General features: G+C 42.0%; 1 protein-coding gene across 2 annotated transcripts; it reads right to left on the bottom strand.

Annotated features, from left to right (window-relative positions):
• Positions 1-2,102: 2,102 nt before the first annotated feature.
• Positions 2,103-26,333, bottom strand: smim29 (small integral membrane protein 29). Of its 2 annotated transcripts, none has more exons than XM_078197948.1 (5): positions 26,270-26,333; positions 12,231-12,556; positions 11,530-11,555; positions 6,486-6,591; positions 2,103-3,718 (listed from the first exon to the last, which is right to left on the bottom strand). In XM_078197948.1, exons 2-5 carry the CDS (start codon positions 12,339-12,341, stop codon positions 3,650-3,652), a joined length of 312 nt encoding a protein of 103 aa, XP_078054074.1. In that variant the 5' UTR covers positions 12,342-12,556; positions 26,270-26,333; the 3' UTR covers positions 2,103-3,649. The 2 variants fall into 2 exon arrangements, with proteins under 2 accessions (XP_078054074.1, XP_078054075.1); XM_078197949.1 differs by having other exon boundaries at positions 25,973-26,288.
• Between the last annotated feature and the right edge of the window lie 226 nt (positions 26,334-26,559).

Here is a 26,559-nt window from a genome sequence, read left to right on the forward strand (position 1 = left end):
AGACCTTTAAATGGTCCACCAGATTTTCTGTCTTGCCCGCTACGATTCCTGCGGCAGGCGGGACGGGAAAATTCCACCCATTGTCTCTTTGTACTACCATTCCTGGGTCTGAGAATGTGCATTTCAGGCAGACAGTGTTTATACTTCTACGCTAAACCTTCAATTTCCTTACCTATATAATTCTTGCTATGACCAAGTCCAGAGGAGAAAATACATTTCTCTTTCCTGTTCCTGATGTTGGCTCAAATCTAATTTGAATTTTTCAGTTCAGTATGTACTTGACCATGAAAAAATAAGCCAACCATATATCTTGAGTTAACAAGTAAGGGGTAGTTTTATTGTTAAAACTCACTTAGGTATAAGACTTATTAAAGACATGTCCCAAATCCCACAGCATGCATACACACAAGCATGTGAAACAGAACAGGTTTGAGGGTTGAGGAGGTGAATTGATAAGAGTCAACATCTGTAAGAAAAAAATATAAATCGGACATCCCTTCGGTGGTCTTGAAATTCCAATAGTGTTCCGGCCAATGTAAGCTGGTTGTTTTTCTGGACAGAGTCTTAATCTGTCTTTTTTCAAAGTGTATTTCAAAAGGTAACAAGAGGCCAGAATTTTCTGGCTGTTCTTGCCAGCAGGACCTCCCAGTCCTGTCAATGGCAAACCCCCACCACGGGTTTCCCAGTAGTGGGAGGTGCACATAATGGGAATGTAATGACAGCGGCAGGGCCAGAAGATCCCATCATTGGCCAATGGCGGGCTGCTTCCACCATCCTGAAACATGCGATGGGGAGTGGGGAAAATCCTGCTCAGAAAACAGGTCTGGAATTTGAAAATAGCAGGGATTCAGAGATGATATTACATTCTGCAGTCTTCTTCTGGATGTTATTGGTACCTTCTGTAAACTCCTCCTTTTGCTGGAACAAACAGACAAGCTTACACTCATAGCTTTACACAAGTGGGGTTCTGGTCATGTGACAGCTACTATTAGCACACAATGGAGGCAATCCACATTATCGAAGAGGCTTTGATCTCCCATTGTCAAAGTTATCAACGTGCAATCAAAGCAGATACAGGGTCCTTAGCACGCTCTTTGCGTAATGAGTTTCATTATTCTGTTTTTGTGCCCGGTGATTTCTGCAGTCAAGACATCCGATGCCCTATTGTCCTTAACTTTTGCAGAGAGTTCAAAAATAGCAGGTATGAAAGCTCATCAAGCAACCTGAATTCAAGGACTTCCAGAAACTTGGCAAATTTGTAAGTCAGGTGACTTTTGCAGCCATTTTAAAACACAGTAGCTGGGACTTACAGCTCCCATTTTTCTTGGGTGGGGGTTTGGTTGCAGCAGCGAAAAATCTTGAGATGTTCAAATTGCCTTTCACATTGACGTAAGCACGTGACCCGATTGTCCCTCCTCCCCTGCCAGGCACAGTGTGAATATTATTTCTATACATAATCACCACCCCCCCCCCCCCCCGCACCGCCCCGTAAGAAAGTAAAACCTGACTGGTCTCCTAAGGCATGCACCTGGTGAGCAGAGCTCCCAGAAGAGCTCAGGTGAATGCATTGCTCATGGAGGAAGAGGGTCAAGCTTGGGCACTGCCCTGTGGAGGGGGTGGGGGTTGGAGTTTCCTGGTGAAGACTTGTACACTGAGGCAGCCTTTAAAATTGGACATCTGACCTTTGAGAATCTTGCCCTCTCCTCTTGCCAGCATTATGTCGTGGGACCAGCCCTTTGAGATTTTGGATTCTATGTCCCTAACGATAAGGCAGAGAAAGTCGCCGTTGCTGCCAAAGCCTCTTTTCCCACCCACTATCGGCCTTTGCCAATATCCAGGAAAACTGTGTCCTGTATCTTTGCAAGACCAGCTGTTTCCTTCTTTTTTATAAATAATTCAAGGCATTACATCAACCGTGAATAGAACAATTAATATTCCGCATTACACGCGACACATTGTTGTGACCTCAGCAAATTCTTATTGAAGACATGTAGAATGATGTGCTCCAATTCAAAAACCTGTTTAATTGCTAAAGTTGTATTTTCATTTACACCCTGAATTACTCAAATGCATAGGCCAAAATATACACGGACGCCAAAAATCATTGACTATCTTATTTTTTATTTACTGCTCTTGTCCCACCATCAGTAATTTCAACATTGAATATTACAGGCAATATTATAGATTTTGTGTGACAGTCCTGTAATATAATTAATATAGCTAAGTATCTGAATGAAGACCGCTTTGGGATTTGGCTTCATTGTGACTTAGATCGATCAGATGATGATGTTAACTTGTTGTGGAGCAGAATGAAAGGGATCACCATCCTCAATAAAAAGCAATGGCAAATGAAAATTGGTGTTCATGGTCCAAGTCCACACCAAAATAACTTCGAGGAAAATGATTTACTAGAAATGTATGGGCCAATAAGCTGGGAGACTCAGGGTGGCACAGTAGTTGCCTCACAGCACCAGGGACCCAGGTTCAATTCCGGCCTTGGATGACTGTGCGCGGAGTTTGCCCGGTCTCTCTGTGTCTGTGTGGGTTTCGTCCAGGTGCTCTGGTTTCCTCCCACAGTCCATAGATGTGCAGGTTAGGTGGATTGGCCATGCTAAATGCACAGGCTTACAAGGATAGGGTGGTGGGCCTGGGTAAGATGCTCTTTTGGAGAGCCAAATGGCCTCCTTCTGCACTGTTGGGGTTCTCTGGAGGCCAGGCATACAATTATCAGCTACAGAGGCAAAATTTGCTGACAGCCTCAAGAAATAATTATTGATAATGTTAAAAATGAACTACCTTTTGGATGGTGATGAGCAGATCTCAGTAAAGCACTAAAACATTCAAACGAAGGATTCAGATCTCACCAGGGATAAGTGTGCACTCTTCTGTGTGGATCTGGGCTGCTGCCTCACGGAGTATCCTTCAGCACAACAGACCATAAAGAATACAGAAAAGTTGTGCTCCCAGGCTGCCTGAGGGCTCTCTGATGTACATTTCATTCAAAATCTAAAGCAGTAATTGCTCAAGGAAAAATATGATTTATTAGTTAAAATACGCATCAGTATAAACTTCAATCAAATTTGCCCTTAAGCTAACAGCTTATTTTCGCGCGCTGCTTTGACCACCCAAACATTTATGCATTAACCAAAAACAAATTTATCATCTTCAGCATACAGCTTCTCAAAAAGAAACACTATCCAACATACCAAATAGCCCACAAATCCTGTAGCCAGCATTAGGAGTTAAAACACTCAATTCTATCATAATTATACACTGAAATTAAAGTTTAAAACAAAAACCTGAAATGAAAAATAAATCTTTTAATGGTGTTGTACATTGATACATAGCTACTGCAAACTTGCCAGAGATTGATACTGCTTCTTCTACGCGTATGCAGCATGATCATACGCAGCTGCCCCCTACTGCAAGGCAAATAAAATATACACTGCGGCCCCCCACGTTTGTACCAAACACGCGACCCAATTATGCATTTTACTTGTATGCAACAGGCCATCTAGCAATAAGCAAGTTTCACTTGTGCAAACCATCTTTAGAAACAGTGCTTTGTAGCCATTCTTCCATGAAAACATATGGAGCAGCACTTGCCAGGTGCCTTTGAATACGTCAAGTCAAAAATGTAACTGAAATATCAAGCTTTCATGTCCTTTGTAAAAAATGCTCTTCTATACTGTTGTGATGTCCCCCAGCCTTGCATGACCTGTCAAAACAAGAAGCATACAAACACTAGTTGCAATTTTCACACGGAATTAGAACCTGTGGGTTAGGACAGAAACACAATGCCTTTGAACTGACTGCTTTAGCAATTTGTGGTCTGTTTGTAGGAAGATTTGATTTTATCAATTTGGTCTGGTGGCCAAAGCACTTACCTCACAACATGGCAAACAAAAGCACCTTTTCCCAGCTCATCCTATGTCCTGCCAGAAACACTCACACCTATCTACTCGACTCATTCAATTCTACAATTACACAAATCAAATGTCCAAAAGAACCCAAGCCTGGAATTTTGGGACATTCCCGACTTCAGAAACCCAACGTGAAGTGCTCCAGCAGTGGGGTGGGGTTCTCTGGGAGTGAGTGCCCACTGTCCCCAGAACAAGTGTGAAGGCAAATGGGTGCAGAGGGAGGGCCTGCCTTGGTATTCTGGCACTGTTTCAAATATTTTAAAAGAAGCAATAAAACTGAATGCCGCCCTTCAGACTTCACACCCAACCAAAATCCTCCCCATCCAACAAATGCTACTTCAAACCCTCACCCACCCCCATAGCCCTTGTTTTTTGAATTCAATTTTTAAAAAAATCTCGAATTAAGAATCTACTGATGACCATGAAACCATTTTTGATTGTTGGAAAAACCCACTTGGTTCACTAATGTCCTTTAGGGAAGGAAATCTGCTGTCCTTACCTGGTCTGGGCTATATGAGATTCCAGGTCCACAGCAATGTGGTTGACTCTCAACTGCCCTTGGACAACTAGGGACAGGCAACAAATGCTGGCCAGCCAGTGACACCCATGTCCCACAAATGAATAAATAAAAAAATACCCTCCATACCAACCTATGCCATTTTACCCCCTCTTTGTGGCTCTTTCTAGCCTCTATTCCAACTCAGTGCCAAGTCATGGTTTCCCACCCATCACCCCTTGCCCACTCACCCAATATCTACCATGGACAATTTTTAGGACCTATGCTAAGGCTAAATAAAGTTTGATGTGTCTATTGCAGAGGCTGTCCAAAAGAAATCTTAAAAACCCTTTCGTCACATTTATAACCTCTCAATTGCATCCTTATAAAAACATTTTGTTCAAGTGCCTAATCCCTTATAAAAACAAACATTGGAATTCATTGCCTCATCTCAAAGAGTTTATAGCTACTTTGAGCTGTCTATCAAACTGCAAATTTGAAGGAGCCCTATTGTGCAAATGGATGGTTGTGAAATCAGTCATACAGCAGTAATGGTGGTTCTCAGGCTTAAGCCAACAGAGTAAAATAGCAAGCAAGGAGTTTTTTTTAAAAACACTCAATACTCGTTTTGAAGATTTATAGGGTAAGAGTTTTAAATGTCTTGACGGTTGTCTTTGACATTTCATTTTGACCCCTTGGATATTTTTAATGAGCTTGACAGTTGATCAATGTATGCACATTCATGCCTACATTTAAAAATCCCAAGGGGTACCTAACCTCCTCAAAAGGGTGCCTGTCCTCCTCAATGTGTCACAGGACTATATGAAAATTGGTACCTGTCTCTCCAACAGGGTCCCCCAACTCAAACAAAGACTCCATAAAGTCCAGACCTGCTCCTATCAGGTCTAAACTGCATCCATGGTGTTTCATACATGTAAAGGTCACCAAAATTAGACACGAGTGAAGGAAGCTGTTGTCTTATATAGGCAGTTCCCTCCACAAAACACACGATCACAAATCCTGACTTGGGCCCGTTCTGGCCCCTGCGGAAATGGTTGGTGCAATATTCAGGGACAGGACTTGATTTTTGGCCTCTTCTGCCGTTTTTGCAATCTTCTGCAAAAATCTAGGCCCAGGATCAATTTAATCTGGCCATGCTCCGAGTTACTGATGTAATGATGGCAGATGGAATGAGGAGGAAAATAGAGGGGGAGGGGGGGAAGAAGGAATGATAAAGGAAGAAAGAGGGAGGAGAAATGTGTGAGAGAGAGAAAAAGGTGGCATTTTCCATATAATATATTTTAGCTATTTTTCACCATGAACCGTTACTTCTCTTCTACCCTTTATCCAAGGCCAACCTCTGCTTGAATACCAGCCCCAGTCAAAAGGGAAAACAGACAAACACACTGGGTGTTTCCAAATTTTCAGTAACTGTGCTTTGTAAAGTGCACATCAGTAAAAAGCTTTGCAAATTTGCTCAGCTGATAGGGTATTTCAAATAAAGTACTAACAGTTCAAAATCTGTTAACTACTCCATCAACAATGTGGTGGTGCATGATGAATGTGAGGCTTTATAAGATAGTTATGTTTTGAACTATCTCACAGTGAAAAACAGACTGACCCAAGACACCGAATGTGCCTTCCATTAAACACCTCCCGTGCAATTATAATATCTCCCATATTTGTCGTCTGGAATATACTTGTGTGAAAGAGTGATTGAAACAGATTCAATTGTATTTTTCCAAATGGCTGGATTTATATTTAAAATGGAGACATTTGAGGGGCTGGGGGAAACGGAGAAAATTAGATAGTTCTTGGACACATACATGTTGGGCAGAATGGCCTCCTGTCCTGTCTGATTCTATTCTACAAGCAGCCAAATTGAAATTAATTGGCTGGGGATCAAGCCCAGGACCTTCCTGTCAGCGTGGTGCAGCTACCTACTGAACCTGTGAGGGCATGTTTTCATCCACACTACATTGGTACTAATTCAATTGTTCTTAAAAATATAAAGCTAGAACAGAGGTGAAATGACCACTTTCCCTCACACACAATTCTGTATTCACCATTGGTTCGTCACTGTCCAAGAGAAGTTCTTCCTCAGCTTCATTCATCTCCTCAGTGGGGTCATAGGTATAAACAGGCAGTAGTTGATGTCGCAGCTTGTCCAACCTTAGAAAAAGGCAAGAAGTAAAGAATTCATTATCAAATCCAGGATGATTTTTGAGTTGCTGTTCTTGATTATGTATTCTTAAGAAAAAACAATAACAACCAGATGTATTTAAAATTATCCACTGTGCCTTTAAGAAGTGTTTTTTTTGTGCAGGATCTGTTTTAACAGTCTGTTCTAACTGGTGCTGTTTGGACTGTAACTGGCATCCTCTATTGTTACTGCAGCATCATAATTGCTCCGAATTGCTGGTATGTTTGTTTTAGTCTGAACTAATGCTGTTCTGCTGATTTTACTGATTTGTCCTGTGGTTTTGCAGAGTAGACTCGGTTGGGTTGATCGACAATAATTGAAGGTGATTGGGTGGAGCTAGGTTTACACAGAGAACTCAAGCTTAGTTGCTGTTTGGATCCGAAAAAAGAAGAAATAGCTTTGTGTCTCTCTTATAATCATAGAAACCCTAACAGCGCAGAAGGAGGCCATTCGGCCCATCGAGTCTGCACCGACCACAATCCCACCCAGGCCCCACCCCCACATATTTACCCAGTGATCCCTCTAACCTACGCATCTCAGGACACTAAGGGGCAATTTTTAACCTGGCCAATCAACCTAACCCGCACATCTTTGGACTGTGGGAGGAAACCGGAGCACCCGGAGGAAACCCACGCAGACACGAGGAGAATGTGCAAACTCCACACAGACAATCTGGAAAATGGTATCTGCCAGAGACTAGGCTTATTTCTCTGAAGTTCTGCTGTTTGAGAATATATCCTTCTCTGAGATTCTGCTGTATGAGAGTCAGAAGACAGGTGGCTGTCTGGATCTCTGCCAGAAGTGTTAAAAGGCTGGATATCTAGCGCCCACATGAGCATATTAATTTTTGATGCTAACAGGTTCTGAAGAAGGGATTTATGTCTATGGGTACTGCTCAAATTGGAACTATAGAGATTGATAACTGTTAAGACTATAACTTGTCTTGTTTAAGTATTTAAATTGGTGAAAGTTATGCTAATTCTTCTTGTTATATTTGAACTGTATTCTTAAATAAAGTTTGTTTTGATAAAAACTTCCTAGTGGGTCACTTGAATCATACCTGGAGTGAAACACTTTATGCTCACCCTAATGCCAAAATCAAAAGGAAAAGTTAGGTTCTAAGCTAAGTTCATAACATACCTTGGAGTTTCTGATCTGGTCCCTAACGCCAGTCGAATACAAGAAATGTCAATTCCATTGACTGATTAATAACAAAGTTAAAGACCCTTTTTTAAAAAAAGGTGCAGACTCACTTGGTGGCTTAGCTGCTAAATACATTGGTCAATGTGGGAATGAGTCACACATACTAAAAAAGTGCCAGGTTTGAGCTCCAGTTTGTGTGGAGTTAGCTGGTTACAATGGTAGGCTGTTACAATTGGGATCCTCATCCATCAAAGGAGGACAAAGAAAAATTCCAGCTAGACAGTCCCATTCCTAAGCACCACCTGGTGACAGCTGCTGGATGAATATTTGTGCAGCAGGGACCATAATCAGCTGTGGTGCTCAGTGAAAATTTATTTTATTTTTCCCCATCGTAAAAATTGAGAGCGCCATTTTACTATTAAACGTTCTGCGTAATTGTAACATTTGTTCTGTCCCTCTCACAGTGACAATACAACCTGTGACAATACAACCTGCTGGCTCAACTCACTCTGCTCATAGAAGCCATTCAGCCCATTGCGTCTGCACCAACCCTCTATCAGAGCATTCTACTTGGGCCCTATCCCTGAAACCCACATGTCTATGCTAACAACCCCCCCCCCTAACCTACACATCTTTGGAAACTAAAGGGCAATTTAGCATGGCCAATGCACCTAACCTGCACATCTTTGGATGCAGGAGGAAACTGCAGCACCCGGATGAAACCCACGCAGACAAGGGGAGAATGTGCAAACTCCACACAGACATCACCCAAGGCTGGAATCGAACCTACAACCCTGGTGCTGTGAAGCAGCAATGCTAACCACTGTGTCACCATTCCACCCTCAAGATCGCTTGGATATATTAGCAGAGGCAGGCCAGCATGATGTCTTCCAACCTAATGCAATGCCCTCAGAAGAGGTAGGGGGAAGATATTTGGAGAGAAGGAAAATGTTACACTGGAGTGATTAAAGATTACATTAGGCTTACACTTATTTTGTCTCACTAAATGAAAATGCAACCAATGTTCCCTGACCTCTTCCCATTCCACTTGCTAAAGAATACAATGTTATGCAATATAAATGTTGCAATATGATTAGAAGAATAGAATACCTACACAGTGCAGAAGGCGGCTATTCGGCCTATCGAGCCTGCACCGACAACAATCGCACCCAGGCCCCGTAACTCCACATATTTACCATGCTAATCCCCATGACGCTAAGGAGCAATTTAACATGGCCAATCAACCTAACCCGCACATTTTTTGGACTGTGGGAAGAAACCCAAGCAGACATGGGGAAAACGTGCAACCTCCACACAGACAGTCACCCAAGCCAGGAATCAAACCCGAGTCCCTGGCGCCGAGGCAGCAGTGCCAACCACAGTGCCACCCTTGGGATAATCTATAATAACGTTGGTACAACTACATGTAGGCTTTTCCCTCTCTCCTTCATCACTTAGTTTCCTACCAGAGTACTTTTGAAAACTAAAAATGAGTTCCATATGACTCTACAGCTGCTTTATTTAATTTTCTCAGTGAACAGTTAAGCTTGTACATTTCTTTTCCTCCCTGGGAGCAACATGGTACAAATGGATGTGATTGTCTGTAGCTGAATCACAAGGTCAGTCAATTTAATTAGTTTAAGTCACTTGATCTGCAACATCTCAATTGCAGTTCTCTCAATAGCAAGAAACTATTTCTGTCGATTGGGGAGTCCAGGCCTGAAGCTTAGAGCCTGATCATTCAGAAGTGATGTTAAGAAACACATTTACAGTCAATGTGTGGGAGAAATTTGAAACATCTTTGTAAAAGACAATCAATGCTAATTTTGTTCATTTTAAATCTGAGATTGATGGAATTTTGATAACCAAAGGTATTAAGGAATGTGAGGAAAAGGTGGGTTTATGGAGTTAGGTTGCAATTGATGGGTTAAATGGCCTACTCCTGATCCTATCTTAAAACCCTGGTCATTGCCATTTTTCACTTTGTATTTCTTTCCCCACACTTCCTCCAGCCCCGTCACAATATTTTTCCCTTTTTCCCGAAGGTGCTGATCCTATTGAGTAGAATTCCACATGTCATAGAGTCATAAAGCAATACAGCATGGAAACAGGCCCTTCAGCTCAACCGGTCCATGCCGACCATGGTGCCCTCCCAGCTAGTCCCAATTGCCCAAGTTTGACCTACATCCCTCTAATCCTTTCCCATCCATGTACTTATTCAAATGCTTTTTAAATATTGCTATTGTACCTGCCTCAACCACTTTCTCTGGCAGCTCATTCCATATACGCACCACCCTCTGTACGAAGAAGTTGTCCCTCAGTTCCCTTTTAAATCTTTTCCTTCTCACCTTAAACCAATGCCCTCTAATTTTCAATTTCCCTTCCCTGGAAAAAAGACTATGTGCTTTCATCCTAACTATGCTCCTCATGATTTCATATTCCTCAATAAGGTGACCCCTCATTCTCCTATGTTTCAAGGAATAAAGTCCTAGCCTGGCCAACCTCTCCCTATAACTCAGGTCCACTAGTCCTGGCAACATCCTCATAAATCTTATTTGCACTCTTTCCAGTTTATAATGTCTTCCCTATAACAGGGTGACCAAAACTGTACACAGTACTCCAAGTGTGGTCTTACCAATGACTTATACAACTGTAACAGAATGTCCCAATTCATATACACAATGCCTGGACTGATGAAGTCCAGTGTGCTAAAAGCCTTCCTCACCCACCCTGTTTACCTGTGATCATAGAAATCATAGAAACCCTACAGTACAGAAAGAGGCCATTCGGCCCATCGAGTCTGCACCGACCATGATCCCACCCAGGCCCTACCCCTATATCCCTACATATTTTACCCGCTAATCCCTCTAATCTACGCATCCCAGGACACTAAGGGGCAATTTTAGCATGGCCAATCAACCTAACCCGCACATCTTTGGACTGTGGGAGGAAACCGGAGCACCCGGAGGAAACCCACGCAGACACGAGGAGAATGTGCAAACTCCACACAGACAGTGACCCAAGCCGGGAATCGAACCCAGGTCCCTGGAGCTGTGAAGCAGCAGTGCTAACCACTGTGCTACCGTGCCGCCCAATGACTTATTGATGCTGCTTTCAATGAATTATGTACTTGTACTCCGAAGTCCCTCTGTTCCTCAACACTCCCAGGGCCCTACCATTCACTGTATATGTCCTACCCTGGTTTGAATTTCCAAAATGCAACACTTCACACTTATCTGTATTGAATCCATTTGCCAATCTTCAGCCCACTTCCCTAACTAATTAAGATCCCCCTGTAATTTTTGATAACCTTCTTCGCTGTCAACGATATCCCCTAATTTAGTATCATTCGCAAACTTGTCTTGTACATTCACATGCAAATCATTTATATTATATATGTCAGTCCTTCAGCCTTAGAATAACATTCATTATGAATTCTGATTAAAAATATAAATATAAAAAATATCTTAAAGTTTGCCAATTCCCAAACGATACACTTTACAAGAGATACAGTATTACTGTGTTTAGCAGAGTGTTCACAATGGATTTTAGTCTCAAACAGACAGCAATTCTGTCTTCCTGGAAACATTCTATTTATGAAGCATTTATAAACTGCTGCACCCCTTTGAACTATATCAAGATATAAACCAATCACATGCTGTACATACTAGATGCAGAGGTAGCCCAAATCATAAGCCAAACTATATTTAGATACAGAACAGAAAAGTTGCTCTGTTAAATTACATAAGATTGGTAATAATTACCTGCGTCTCTTCCGAATATACATCACCTGATTAAACAAAAAAAGTGATTCAGTAAAGACCAAGTTTGACATCTTTAAAAAAAAAATTCTATTAAATTTATGCAACAGTGCACAAAAGATAATGTATAAACAATCACAGACACAAGGAAGTCTGTTGTATAAGACCATAAGATATAGGAGCAGAATTATGCCAATCGGCCCATCAAGATGATATATGCACAGCTTGAGTATAAATACTGCTGTTCCACTTTTGCTAATCATATTCCTGTGTACTGAACGAAAAGGCTGAGATAAGACAGGGGAATGGGAGGAGACATTGGTAGAGTATTAACATCAGGACAGATTAATTAGGCCAAAGAACCTGGTTCACTTCCTAATTTTTCATATTTATGACTCCCCTTTATTTTCAAGCAAAGTTTAGTAACTGCAACATTCAATCCTCAAATAGCAATTATACTAGAATATCCTCAATAATCTGCCGAGTTATACAAACAATGTTACGGCCAAGGGAGAAAAGCAAAGGCGATTCTATAAATCCTTCAAAATCCAAGGACGTTTGAGCTCAGGGTATTACATTCGCCACTCAACATTCAATATAACAGTTTTACATTTTCCGTCATTCTTTCAAGACATTTCACACACATTCAGAAATGTCAAAGTCAAAACTGTTGTGTAATCGTGCAGCTAGGAAATGTGTTTTACCATGGCAACAGTGAATCCAATTAATGTCAGAAGGAAGAAGGGCACTAGAACAGATCCTGCGACTGTATTACTTTCGACAACAGGAGGCACAGTCGTTGAAGAGTTATTCATTGCCAAATGCGTCTTGCACTAGAATAATGTTCATCTGCGGTAGAACCATGTGCTTTCATTCACAAGATTTTTGAGAATGGAGAACTCAGTCTTACAGGAATGGTGGGACCTTTTGTTTTCACCAAGATGCTGCATCAAAACCCACAGCTATGTCATTCTAGTTTGTCTTCGTTTCTCCGTTTATAGCCATACTTGGAAGTTTCACACCCACGTATCTAAAGCAAAAGACAGAAAAGGTTTAAAGAATGGACAAATTAGAGTTTTCAGGTAACATGCAGAAGAAAGTGACACTATTTGTAACAAAACAGTTTAGAATCCAGAATAACAGGATCCAACGCATTGCTGCAATGGTGATTCAAATTGAAACATTAATAAATTCTAGTTACAAATTCCTCCCTTGTAACACAGATGAATATTTAGATCCAGTATTTGCAACATCAAACAATGTGAATGCATGAGAAAAAAACTAGGAGATAGAAGAAAAACAATGATGTATAAAAATACATTTGGTTACTCTAACTCTTAACCAGCTGGTTGACGATGTAAACAACAATGTATGTTTATATAGTGTATTTGATAGTAAATTATCCTGTGGTGTTTTGCACATGGGTATATAGAAAAAGTGCACTATTTAGGAGGGATGATCAGCTTGTATAGGACCAGGAAGGAAAGTCTGCTGTTAGGGAGGGGAAAGATTTGTGAAGGCATGGGATTCAGGGCTTGAATGCATGAGAAACTAGGGGTGGGATTTTCCACACCACCCCCCTCCCTCCCCTGCATGTGTTTCTGGCAGTGGAGGCGACCCTGGTCCTGCTGATGCCCACAGCAGTTTGCATGGTTCACACTCTCTGACACCAGGGAACCTGTCATGGGGGGATGTTTGCCATTGGCAGAACCGGAAGATCCCGCTAGCAGAAAGGGCCAGAAACCTAAGACCTATGATGCTGGGACTTAAATGCATGGGAAAGGCTTGGGGGGGGGGGGGGGGGGGGGGGGGGGGGGTGGTGGTGGTGGTGGTGGTGGAGGCATTTTGGAGGAATTCAGAAACTCCTTCAAGTGTTTGTGCAGAGGAGGAGTGAGATTAACAAGGTGGATGAATAGCCTGAGGGTTACCGTTGCCATCCAGGCTGACCCTGGAAATGCGTGTAGTTTTGACTGAGGTCAGAGGCAGTGCTCGACATGTTCAAGAGCCAAGCTTGGTGATGTATGACTTGGCCAATTGCGGACCAGATTTGCTTGAGTTTATATCCGTGAGACTTAAAGAAGCATAGGTGGGAGCTATTTTAGTGGAATAACAGTGGTGGAAAACAGTGACACATTTGCTGGGAGCAAATAAAGAAATAGGAGGTGACAACACAGATAATTAAATCAACTGGGCTCGAGAAGTCTAGGGCTAGAGACAGATAAATTGGTTGAGGTTTTAAGATGAGGTTCTTTTTCATGATAAACTGGAGGCCAAAATTCTTCAATATTTTTCCAATGCCTCACGTGCAGTAGAACAGATTCCTAATCCCACCAAAGTATCAGATCAGGGTTAGTTCATTTTAATAATTCTCGTAGGCAGGAGTAAGAAGGAAGATAAAACATGGAAATGTATGTATGCAGAGGAAATCAGGACTACCATCTGAAAACAGTGCCAAAGTTGGTCCTTTTATTTGTGTCAGCAGTGGCTCGATTGGTAGCACTCTCACTGGACTCAAGTCTCACTCCAGGACTTGGGCACCAAACCAAGACTGACACTCCAAGGCAGTAATGAGAGGGTGCCGCACTGTCTGAGATGTTGGTTTTCAGATGAGATGTTTAACCAAGGCCCTATCTGCCCACTCAGGCTGATGTAAAAGATCCAATGACACCATCTTGAAGAAGAGTAGGGGCGTTCTCCCTGGTGTTCTGGCCAATATTTATCCCTCACTCCAACGTCACAAAAATCTGGTAATTGTTACACTGCTGAGTGCATCTTGTTTGCCAGGTTTCCTACAGTGACAGCATTTTTAAAAGTACTGTACTCGTAAAAACTAGGCGGCATGGGCATGTTGGGCTGTAGGGCCTGTTTCCATGCCGTGAACCTCTATTTGCTGTGAAACATTTTGAGAGGTCCAGTTGTTGAGAAAAGCACTATACAAATGCCAGGTCTTATTATTTTCTTTAAAAGACAGTCAATTTTATGGCACTTGAAGCATTTGAGGCCACCACTTGGATGCCAGTAGCATCCCAGGTGGTGGCTTCCAGTAAAGTGGTGAATATGATGGCACATTGGTGCTGTTACTGAGATCTAGCTAATAATTCAAGACCAAATTCCATCATGGCAATTGGGAGGCTTTTTAAAAATACTAGAAACAAAAAGTTGTTATCCTTTGGCCTCTTCAGAATATATCAAATGAATTTCAAACTCAAAACACGGGCCATATGGATTTTGGCCAACACCAAGGCCTAGAAGTAAATCAGCATATTGAGGGGATGACAATCAGAAGGATGTGATTGTGCAACTGTACAAAATGATATTTTCCAAATTTTGGGGCCTTTTTGAGCAGCATCCACTGGTTCCTTTATCTATTCTGATTAGGCTGTTCAACACCCTGGAAACGCCCGCTGGAGCTTTTGGACATAATCAGACATAAGTCTCTGCGTAGTTTTAAGTAGAAAAGTTATTTTCCTATAAAGACCCTCCTTCACTTCCTTGCAAATGAAGGTCTTCATCTGCAAAACGTCAACAAATGGGGAAGTGGGGGGGGGGGGGGGGGGGGGTGGTCTGGGGTAGAATCACGGATAGAAAAGATTATAGAAGAGAATAAGAGATGTGGTAACAGGGCACTTAGAAAATCACAATAGAATTAAGCAGACTCAGAGATTTATGAAAAGAAAACTGTGTTGACAAATTTGTTAGTGTTTTTAAGATCTAACCAACAGGGCACATAATGTAAATCAGTGGGTGTGCATTTGGATTTTCAGAAAACTTTTGATACACTAGAGCTCATTGCACACAATTAGGACTTCTTCTACTGAGGTAATATATGAGCATGAATTAAGGATTAGTTCATGGACAGAGAAAAGAGTTGGAAGAAGTAGGGCATTTTCAAATTGGCAGACTGTAAGCCATCATATGTTTAAGTACTTGGGCCTCAGCTATTTACAATCTTAATTAATGACTTGGATGAGGAACTGAGTGTAATGTATCCAAGTTTGCTGATGATACAAAGTTAGGTGGAAAAGTAAGCGAAAGAGAGAAAATATATATCAGGTTGTGTTAGGGGCAAAGCTGTGAGATACAACTTGACAATATAGGAATTTATCCACTTTAGTAGGCAAAATAAAAAAGCAGGATGTTTTTTGAAGAGAGAGGTGGGAAATGTTTTCATTCAGAGGGACCTGCGTGTCCTTGTACACAAAATCACAAAGTTAGCATGCAAATACAACAAACAAGTAGGAAACCATATGGAATATTTGCTTTTGTTATAGTTTCCTAATTGTTTGTTGTATCTGCATGCTAACTTTGTGATTTTGTGTACAAGGACACAAGAATAAAATATGCCTTACTACAATGGTGAGGCCATACATGGAGTACTTTGAACAATTTTAGTCTCCTTATCTAAAGAAGGGCATACTTCCCTTAGACAGAGTGTGCTGTTCACTAAACTGGTTCCTGGGAAATTGGAATTGTCCTATGGGGAGGTATTGAGTAGACCCGGCCGATAATCCCTGGAGTTTAATAGGAAGAAAGGTGATCCAATTGAAACATATGGAAATGGCTGGACAGGGTAGATGCTGTGAAAATGTTTCCCCTGGCTGGAGAATCAAATATAGGGTCACATGCCAGGATTTTTCAACCCTGCCACTAGCAGGCTAGACTGAAACATTTGGAGAGCCATTGACATTTTAGCAGCTCTCCAAATTTCCCTGTCTGGCCCACAATGATGCCCACCAGTGTCAGGGCTAGAAAATGTTGGCCATGGTCTCCGAATAAGCATTCAGCAATTAGGCCAGAGATGAGGAGACATTTCTTCACTCAGAGTTGAGAATCTTTGTAATTCCCTACCCAAGAACTGTGGATGCTCAATCATTGATTATATTCAAGACAGGGGTCAACAGATTTTTGGATATTAAGGGAATTAAGGAATACAAGTCTGGGGCAGGGCAATGAAGTTGAGGCAGAAGATCAGCCATGATCTTAATGAAGAGAAGAACAGACTCCAAGAGCCAAATGACTTACTCCTGCTCCTCTTTATGTTTTGACAATAAACACACTGGCTACTTAAAATATTTTCAATACAGCATTATTTTGATATTTAGGAGCTGATCATGATATTCTGTGTACATATTTTGAATGTAATTAGAATTTTTTTTCCTGCTTTATTTCTATAAAGATTTGTTTTCATGGTTCCCTTACAGTGCCATATAAAAGCATTCAAAGTTTCTCATGGCAATATTGTCTGAGATCCCCTTCAATTTTTACTTCCATATGGGAATAGTTCATGTGAAGCTGTATGGCTCCCATTCTTCGCTGCAGGAAGTCACTACTGAGAACATATCACTTTGATTGGGGGTGTTTGACAAGAGACTGCGTCAAGGTCCTGATGCTGAATTGCAACATTGAAAGCACAAATACATTCAACGTGACACCACACAAAATGGTTACTTGCTAAACGTTCAGTGCTTTCTATATTTAAAAGTGTGTGAAAACAGCCAACTGGTGCATTATTTAAAAACCACAACGAGCCTAGATTTCATTGAAAAAAAGAGGATTCCACAATTTAGCTGATCCTGCTAATAGAATGCATAAACATTATCTTGATCAGCAAACAGCCGGCCACTGAATCTTCACTTAGCTTTTGGAACTCGATAAACGTGTCAACCTAAGGAGCAAGCAAGATCTTACCAACAACTTCAAAAGCTGACACAGCCCCCAAAAACCTAACAACCACAGCAGAGCTGTAAAATATGAAAAAGGTTTTTGGAAGCAAGGCAAAAAAAAAAAACTTGCATTGACATGGCATCTTTAATTTCCTCATGGCATCCAGATAAGTGCTTTGAAACTGTAGTCACCATTGCAATGCAGGTAAACATGGCAGCCAATTTGGCCACAGTAAAATCCCACAAACAGCAATGAGATAAATGACAAGTACATTGTCATGCTACACAAATAGTTTCTTAAAAATAAATCTGTTTTAATGACAAAGCAAAGAGCTCTGAAGAAGAATCATACAGACTCAAAACATTAACCTTTTCTCTCTCCACAGACGCTGCCAGATCTGTTATGTCTTTCTAGCATTTTCTGTTTTAATGTTGTTGGTTGAGGGGTACATGTCGGTCAAGATAACAGGACAATTTCTCTGATCATCTTTGTATATCATCATACAAATGGTTAGGTCCATTTGAAAGGATAGTCTGGTATTAGTTCATGCCTCATCTGAAAGACAATACCCCTATAATGCAGTACACCCTCCGTAATGCACTACAGTAACAGCCCAAACATATCTCAAGGGTCTGGAGTGGTATTTAACCCGCAACTTTCTGATGAAGAGGTGGGTGCTACCACTAACTAATTAAGTGTGATGTCCAAACCTTAATCTATAAAAGTATTGCTCATCTCTCATTGTTGACCTGCACTGGCTCCCTGTCCACCCGCCTCAATTTTCAAATCGTCTTGTTTAAGTCCATTTGTGGGTTCATCCATCACAATGTCTGTAACTTCCTCCAGTCCTGCAACCCTACCCTCTGAATTCTCTGTTCCCCCGTCTTTTGCCTTTGCACCATCACTGGTAACTGTGCCTTCAGCTGTGTAGTCCCTGTGCTTAAAACCCATCTCTGACTAAGCTTCTGTTGATCCCAGCTAACGTCTCCTTCGTTGGTTCATGATCCAATTTTATTTGAATGGCCTCCTTCTCACTGCAGATTCTATGATTGGGATGTTACTCTGTGCTTCTGTGAAATGCTTTGGGATGTTATTCTATGTGAAGGTACAACATAAAGGCAAGTCAATGTAATTGGCAAGACTGCAATTATCACATTGTTCTGCACAGTCATTACTGACTGCGTCATCAATATCTTTCAGGGTTTACTGGAATAGGCTACACAACTTCCTGAAATCTTGTCGAACAACATTGCTCAAATGTCATCAAACCACGGAGATGACATCAAAAGATGTCATCTCCGTGGGAGATTTCCCAAGAAATAGCTTTCCCTTAAGTAGGAATTAAAGAACAGGGCGGCATGGTGGCACAGTGGTTAGCAGTGCTGCCTCACAGCGCCAGGGACCCAGGTTCAATTACGGCCTCGGGTGACTGTTTGTGCGGAATCTGCACGTTCCCCCGTGAGTGTGTGGGTTCCTCCGGGTGCTCCACACAGTCCAAAGATGTGCAGGTTAGGTTGATTGGCCATGCTAAACTGCCCCTTAGTGTCAGGGGGATTAGGGGGATAAATATGTGGGGTTACGGGGATGGGACCTGGGTGGGATTGTTGTCGATGCAGGTTCGACGGCCTCCTTCTCACTGCAGATTCCATGATTCTATGAGCAGAAATGAAAAAATTGAATTTATGTCAAGGGAGCGGCTTGCTATTGATAGTGACTAGTAGCAGCACATATCTTCTACACATGGTCACTCAAAATTTGTTATGATCGCCAGCACCATTTTGCATAATGAACAGTCTTTACAATCGTGAACAAAAAGACCTGAAGTTTGTGGTCAATGGGGAAAACTGACCATTTTCTGGCTGTTCATATATACCTGGAATTGCCCATAAACTTTGTCTGGGCTTTAGAACATAGAACATTACAGCGCAGTATAGGCCCTTCGGCCCTAGATGTTGTGCCGACCAGTGAAACCAATCTAAAGCCCATCTAACCTACACTATTCCAATATCATCCATATGTTTATCCAATAACCATTTGAACGCTCTTAATGTTGACGAGTCTACTACTGCTGCAGGCAGGGCATTCCACGCCCTTACTACTCTCTGAGTAAAGAACCTACCTCTAACATCTGTCCTATATCTATCACCCCTCAATTTAAAGCTATGTCCCCTTGTGTTAGCCATCACCATCCGAGGAAAAAGGCTCTCACTATCCACCCTATCTAATTCTCTGATCATCTTGTATGCCTCTATTAAGTCACCTCTTAACCTTCTTCTCTCTAACGAAAACAACCTCAAGCCCCTCAGCCTTTCCTCATACGATTTTCCCACCATACCAGGCAACATCCTGGTAAATTTCCTCTGCACCCTTTCCAACACTTCCACATCCTTCCTATAATGCGGCGACCAGAACTGTACGCAATACTCCAAGTGCGGCCGCACCAGAGTTTTGTACAGTTGCAACATGACCTCCTGGCTCCGAAACTCAATCCCTCTACCAATAAAAGCTAACACACCGTACGCCTTCTTAACAACCCTATCAACCTGGGTGCCAACTTTCAGGGATCTATGGACATGGACACCCAGATCCCTCTGTTCATCCACACTCCCAAGTATCTTACCATTAGCCCAGTAATTTGGCATTGGAATTTGGGAAGATCAGAAATCTATTTCAGTATGGTAACTTCTACAGGAAATCTGGAAAAGGACAAGCAACTGTGCACCTCCTTAAATAATTGGATTGACAAATCCATATTGAGACATGCAGCGTCTGAACTCAGAAGTGTAAGTTAGACAAGTTAATTAAATGCCAAATCGTGTGTGGAAAGCAAAATATAAGGGTGGGGTGGGGGGAATAGAATAGAATCCATACAGTGCAGAAGGAGGCCAGTCGGCCCATCGAATCTGCACCAACCACAATCCCACCCAGGCCCTATCCCCATAGCCCCATGCATTTACCCTAGCTAGTCCCCCTGACACTAAGGGGCAATTTTAGCATGGCCAATCTACCTAACCCGCACATCTTTGGACTGTGGGAGGAAACCCACACGGACATGGGGAAAATGTGCAAACTCCACAGAGACAGAAAAAAAAAGATAAAAAAAGAGAACCAGAAGTAAACATTTTTAAAAATTACTCACATTTGAATTTTTTCTAAATCGCCAACATTAATTAAAATTGAATGAATGAGACTCCACAATTGTAAAAGTTAATTTTCAGTACCAGAGAAGTTTTTTAAAAAAAAGCAATTATCATGCCATTAAAAAAACACTTACACAAGAATGGATAAGACCGAACTGTTTTGGTATTTAGTGATAATCCATCACATGTGTACAGCAACTTCACATCCTTTAAGCATTTGAATGCAAAGGGCTGGATTTTCAGGTTGGGCGCTGAAAATGCAACTTGGGTTATTTCACAGCTTTGGAATCCCAAGCCCTTTACCTCTGCCCTTGCTGGCCATATTGTTATCTACTGGAGACAGACAGGCAGGGTTCAGGTTGTCTTTGACTCCCCAGGCAGGGTTGAAAGAGTATGGATGCCAAGGTGGGCTGGTTCTGCCCACCTCAGTTCACTGGGGCATTGATTGAGCTATCCACATCATTTTTGTGCCCCAAAGCCCTCACCCTCTTCCATACACAATTCCCCCTCATTATTCTCCACTGATCCTCCATGTCCCCTCATACCCCCATGCCCTCTAATATTGTGCACAACCATTCACCCAGAATCCACAGCGTACAGTCCTCAGGAGCTATGTAATAGGAATGGGAATCCTTTGAAATGGTATTTTAAAAAAGTACACTTCTCACAATCAAATGTGCTGTGCATTTCTTGGCATCAGTTTTATATTTCTGGCATTTTAAAATGATTTTTCTCTGCAGTATGCCCTACAGCTGTAGACATGTACATGGTGCTGTCACCAAGATGGACACTACATATGACATTAAGTGGAAGGAACAGGTCAGGACAATAAGAGAACTGCAGTGCTGCACTTAATGACAAAAATCAAATTAATCTCCACCTTGAATAAGCATAACAACTGAACATCCAAAATCGCTCTGCAGTAGAGAAGTCCAAAGGTTCACAACCATTTTGCTGAAGACATTTCTTCTCATCTCAGTCCAAAATGGCCAACGCCTTATCCTGAGACTATGGTTCCTGGTCCTAGATGTTCCAGCTACTGTATTACAGCATCTATCCTGTCAAGGCCTCCAAGATATATATTCCAATGAGATCATCTCATTCTTCTAAACTCTAGAGATGCCAGAGGAACTGACACTCCTGGTTAAATACAAGGAAAAGACTCTGACTGGCCCATCAATTGACTCCTTAATCAGGGAGTTCATATTCCAATAGGCCAACCTCAATGGCCTGATTGAAGTCATTACAGAGTTTTAGATTCTTGGGACATTGGCACTGGTGCTGGGGGAATTGGTACCTATAGAAGCCAGTCAGGTTGCACCTGAACAGAGCTGGGTCTGAGCTCCTCATGGGGCATTTTCTAGTGCCTTTGGGGAGGGTTTAACCTAACTCAGCAGGGGTGTGGGAACCAGGAGAAAACATCAGAGCAGAATACCAAGGTGCACAAGGGAGGAACAGGTAGTGCTAGAATAGAGAAAAGTAAGCTAATAGTCAGAGTAAGCGAGAAAGTCAGTAAGTCTAAATCAGGGTTACTGTGCATGTACGTGAATGCACTGAATGTGGTAAACAAGATTGGTGAGTTACAGGTTCAGTTTGCCATGTGGAATTGCGGTGTTGTGGACAGAACAGAAACCTGGTTTATGAAAGGGCAGGACTGAGTGCTAAATATTCCTGGATATAAGGGGTGGATTTTTCTCCCAGTCCGCAGCATATTTTGCAGTGGCATCTTATGGTTCTGCTGTTATCAACAGGATTTTCCGTTGAATGCACCCCTCGCTGCCGGGAAACCCATGGTGGGGGTGTGCCATCGGCAGGACTGTAAGGTCCTGCCGGTGTGAATGGAAGCAAGATTTTGGTGAAGGTGTTAAGGAAAGATAGGAAAGAAAGAAAAAGAGGTGGGTTGGCAAAATTGATTAAGGACAACATTGCAGGGTGAGAGAATGAGGCTGTCCAAAGATGGGGCGGGTGGTGGGAGTCCAAGGACAGGATTGATTTTGCTAGAACAAAGGAACAAAAAAAGGTGCAATTATATGGCTTTGTGTCATCTATAGGCAAACAACTAGTGGGAAGGATGTAGAGGAACAAATCTGCAGGGAATCTGCACACTGTGTGGAGTTTGCACGTTCTCCCCGTGTCTGCGTGGGTTTCCTCTGGGTGCTCTGGTTTCCTCCCACACTCCAAAGATGTGCGGGTTAGGTTGATTGGCTAGGGTAAATTGTCCCTCAGTGTCAAGGATTAGTGGGGTAAATATGTGGGATTGCGGGGATAGGGCCTGGGTGGGATTGTGGTCAGTGCAGTCTCGATGGGCCAAATGGCCTCCTTCTGCACTGTGGGAATCTATGATTCTATGAAATTACAGAGAGGTGCAAAAAGTACCTATAATGGGGTACTTTATTTATCTGAGTATAGACTGGGATAATGATATTGTGAAAGGCAGAGAGGGGCATGAGTTCCCAGAATGTGTTCGGGATAGTTTTCTAAGCAATATGTGTCCTATCCAATGAAAAGGAGGCACTGCAAGACTTGGGAATGAGGTGGGGCAAGTAGATCAAGTGTCAGTGGGGGAACATTTAGGGAACAGTGATTATTGTATTATAAGGTTCAGGATGACTATGGAAAAGGACAATGGAAAATCCAAAGAAAGAATAATTAACTGGGGAAAAACCAACTCCAATTGGATAAGAATGGGTCTGGGTCCAAAAACTGACAGCCAAAGATTGGCAGGAAAAATGGTAGCTGAACAATAGGCTACCTTCAAAGAAAAGATGGTTCAGTCACCTATGTCCTCTCAAAAGGGAAAGGTACAACAAACAAATCCAGAGCTCCCTGGATGACAAAGAAGGTATAAATTAAGATAAGGAAGCAAAACTGTGCTTATGACAGGTGTCAAATAGAAAATACAAAGGAGAACCAGGTTGAATATAAAAGGTTTAAAGGTGAGGCGAAAAAGCAAGTAAGAGAAGCAAAGAGGGAATATGAAAAGAGACTGCCAGCTAACATAAAAGGGAATCCTAAAGTCTTCTATGGGCATACAAATAGTAAAAGGTAGTAAGGAGAGTAGGGCAGAATCAGGACCAAAAAGGGATTTACACATGGAGGCAGGGGGCATGGCTGAGATACTAAATGAATACATTGCATCTGATTTTATCAAAGAAGAAGATGCTACCCAGGCCATGGTGAAACAGGAGGAAATATAGTCATGAGAAAGGTTTAAAATTGATATGGAGGTGGTATTGGATAGGCTGCCTGTACTTAAAAGTTGATGAGGCACTAGGACTGGATAAGATAAATCCAAGGGTACTGAAGGAAGCGAGAGTAGAAACAACAAAGGCACTGGTCATATTTTTTCAGTCTTCCTTAGACTCAGGGTGGTGCCAGAGGACTGAAGAACTGCAAACATTATGTCCTAGTTCACAAGAGGGTGAAAGCTAAGTGCACAAACTACAGATCAGTCTGTTTAACGTCAGTGGTGGGAAAATTCTTTGAAACCATAATATGAGACAAAATTATTATCACATGGACAAATGTGGACTAATTAAGGAAAGCCAGCATGGATTTCATAAGGGAAAGTTGTGTTTAACTAAGTTGCTGGAGTTATTTAATGAGGTAACAGAGAGGATTGATGAGGGAAATGTTGTTGATGTGATATATGTGGACTTCAAAAAGGCATTTGATACAGTGCTGTACAACAGACTTGTGTGCAAAGTTAGAGTTAATGGAATAGAAGGGACAGTAGCAACATAGATACAAAATTGGGTGAGTGACAGGAAACAGAGAGTAATGGTTAAAGAATGCTTTTCATGTTGGAGAAAGATTTGTAGTGGAGTTCCCAAAAGGTCAATATTGAGACCCTTGCTTTTCCTAATCTATATTAATGGCCCATCCCTTTGGGTACAGAGAGCAATTAAAAAAAATTACAGACAATTCAAAATGGGGAAGCATTATAAACTGTGAGGAAGACAGTAGAACTTCTAGAAGCTCATAGACAAGTTAATAGAGTGGGCAAATAGGTGGCAGATGAAGTTTAATGTGGAGAAATGTGAGGTGATACATTTTGGTAGGAAGAACTGGAGAGGTAAACTCTAAAGGGGTGCAGGAACAGAGGGACCTGGGTGTATATGTGAATAAGCCATTAAAGGTGGCAGGACAAGTTGAGACAGCAATTAATAAAGCATACAGTATACTAAGTTTTATTAATAGGAACATAGAGTACAAGAACAAGAGGATGTTGAACTTGTGTAAAGCACTAGTTAGACCTTAACTGAAGTATTGCACACAGTTCTAGGCACCGCATTTTAGGAAGGATATGAAGACATTAGAGAGATAAAAGAGGATTTATGAGAATGGTTCCAGGGAAGAGAAACCTCAGTTATGAGGATAGATTGGAGAAGTTAGGACTCTTTTCCTTGGAGAAAAGAAGGCTGAGAGGAGACCTGATAGAGGTATTCAAAATAATGAGGGGTCTAGACAGAGGGAGAAACTGTTCCCACTAGTGAAAGGATTGAGAATAGGCACAGATTTAAAATAATTGCCAAAAGAAGCAAAATCAATGTGAGAAAAAACTTTCACACAGCAAGTAGTTAGGGTCTAGAATGCATTGCCTGAGAGTGTGGTGAGGCAGGTTCAATTGAGGCATTCAAGAGGAAATTAGATGATTATTTGAAAGGGACCAATGTGCAGGGGTATGGGGAGAAGGCAGGAGAATGGCACTAGGTGAAATGCTCATTTGGAGAGTCAGTGCAGACACGATGGGCCAAATGGCCTCCTTCTGCACTATAACAATTCTTTGAAAATCCTGTGATAGTACTCAAATCTCCCCATGGAATCTTCTCATTCTAAAAATCTTTGATTTTGCTCTACAAGACTAATTATAACTATAGGAACCAATTCAGTACCAAAAAGATTGTATGATGCCATTATAAACTACAAAGGGTAGTGAATGTAGTCCAGTCCATCACACAAACCAGTCTCCCATCCATTGACACTGCCTACACTTCCTGATGCCTCGAAAAAGCAGCCAGCATAATCAAGGACCCCATGCACCGAGGACATTCTCTCTTCCACCTTCTTCTATTGGGAAAAGATACAAAAGTCTGAGATCACGTACGACTCGACTCAAAAACAGCTTCTTCCCTGCTGTCATCAGACTTTTGAATGGACCTACCTCGCATTAAGTTGATCTTTCTCTACACCCTAGCTATGACTGTAACACTACATTCTGCACTCTCTCTTTTCCTTCCCTATGTACGGTATGCTTTGTCTGTATAGCACGCAAGAAACAATACTTTTCACTGTATACTAATACATGACAATAATAAATCAAATCAAAATTTACATTCTTGAAAAAAATCCAGGAAACCTTTCCTAGTTCTGTACAGATTTCCATGGACATCACGAAAAAGGGGCTCTGTCACTAACAAGAAGTGGCTTTCCCCCAAAAACTTCAAGGAGGATCCTACAAGCATTACTGATAATCCAACTTACATCACATTAAAGTCCAGGAAACCTACATCCCCTTCCAGGTACAATTACCTGCCTTAGGTTTCCCGCTAGGAGACCCAACACACATCAGGATGTCCTTTATGCTTTGATCCATTAAAATTATTTGTGTTTCTGATCAAATGAAGCCTTTAAATAATCACCTAATGAACTGAGAGGCACCAGTTGACGAGAGAGTTGTTCCTAGTAAACAGGTTTCTCGGGGCCCCAATTAGGCGAGTCAGGTTGCTTTAATGCAACAGGTTAGGGCTGTTGCAGCGTTCTCTTTTACGGGAGGCAGCCGTCTCTCAAGACCAGGAAGTCAGCGCAGTCTCAGCGGGATGACACACCAACAACCAGGACACTGCGCTGCAGAGCCCTGCAAAGTCAAACAGTCCATCCACCTCCACCCAGTCCACCCCGGCAGCGTGCAGCGCACATCCATTACAACCCTCTCTTACCTCCACTCTGATCTTCCCTGCTCCACAAGCGGAAACAAAAACCCACACCCTCCACAGCCTTTCCACTGACTGACAGTCAGCTCACCCACTGAGACACCGAGACCAATCGTGCACCAATGGCAAAAAACCAAAGGCGGTGCTCCTGAGAACCCGGAAGAGTTGCAGCGACTGGGTTAGAGGAGAGACAGCAGTGAAAGGGCAGAAAGGGCATTAGCATCACTCCAGTTAACATCAGGAATTAGGAGCGAAATTTATTAGCACAAGTAGGAAGATATCCCTTCTTTAAACAT

This window comes from Mustelus asterias, chromosome 25 (assembly GCF_964213995.1).
Source record: "Mustelus asterias chromosome 25, sMusAst1.hap1.1, whole genome shotgun sequence".
Lineage (NCBI taxonomy): Eukaryota > Metazoa > Chordata > Chondrichthyes > Carcharhiniformes > Triakidae > Mustelus > Mustelus asterias.

Coding starts and splice junctions, on each gene's coding strand:
- smim29 (XM_078197948.1), bottom strand. CDS start 12,341: ATGAATAACTCTTCAACGACTGTGCCTCCTGTTGTCGAAAGTAATACA. Junction 11,556..12,230: donor TTGGATTCACTGTTGCCATG/GTAAAACACATT, acceptor TTGTTTAATCAG/GTGATGTATATTCGGAAGAG. Junction 3,719..6,485: donor TGGACAGTGACGAACCAATG/GTGAATACAGAA, acceptor TTGTTTTGACAG/GTCATGCAAGGCTGGGGGAC.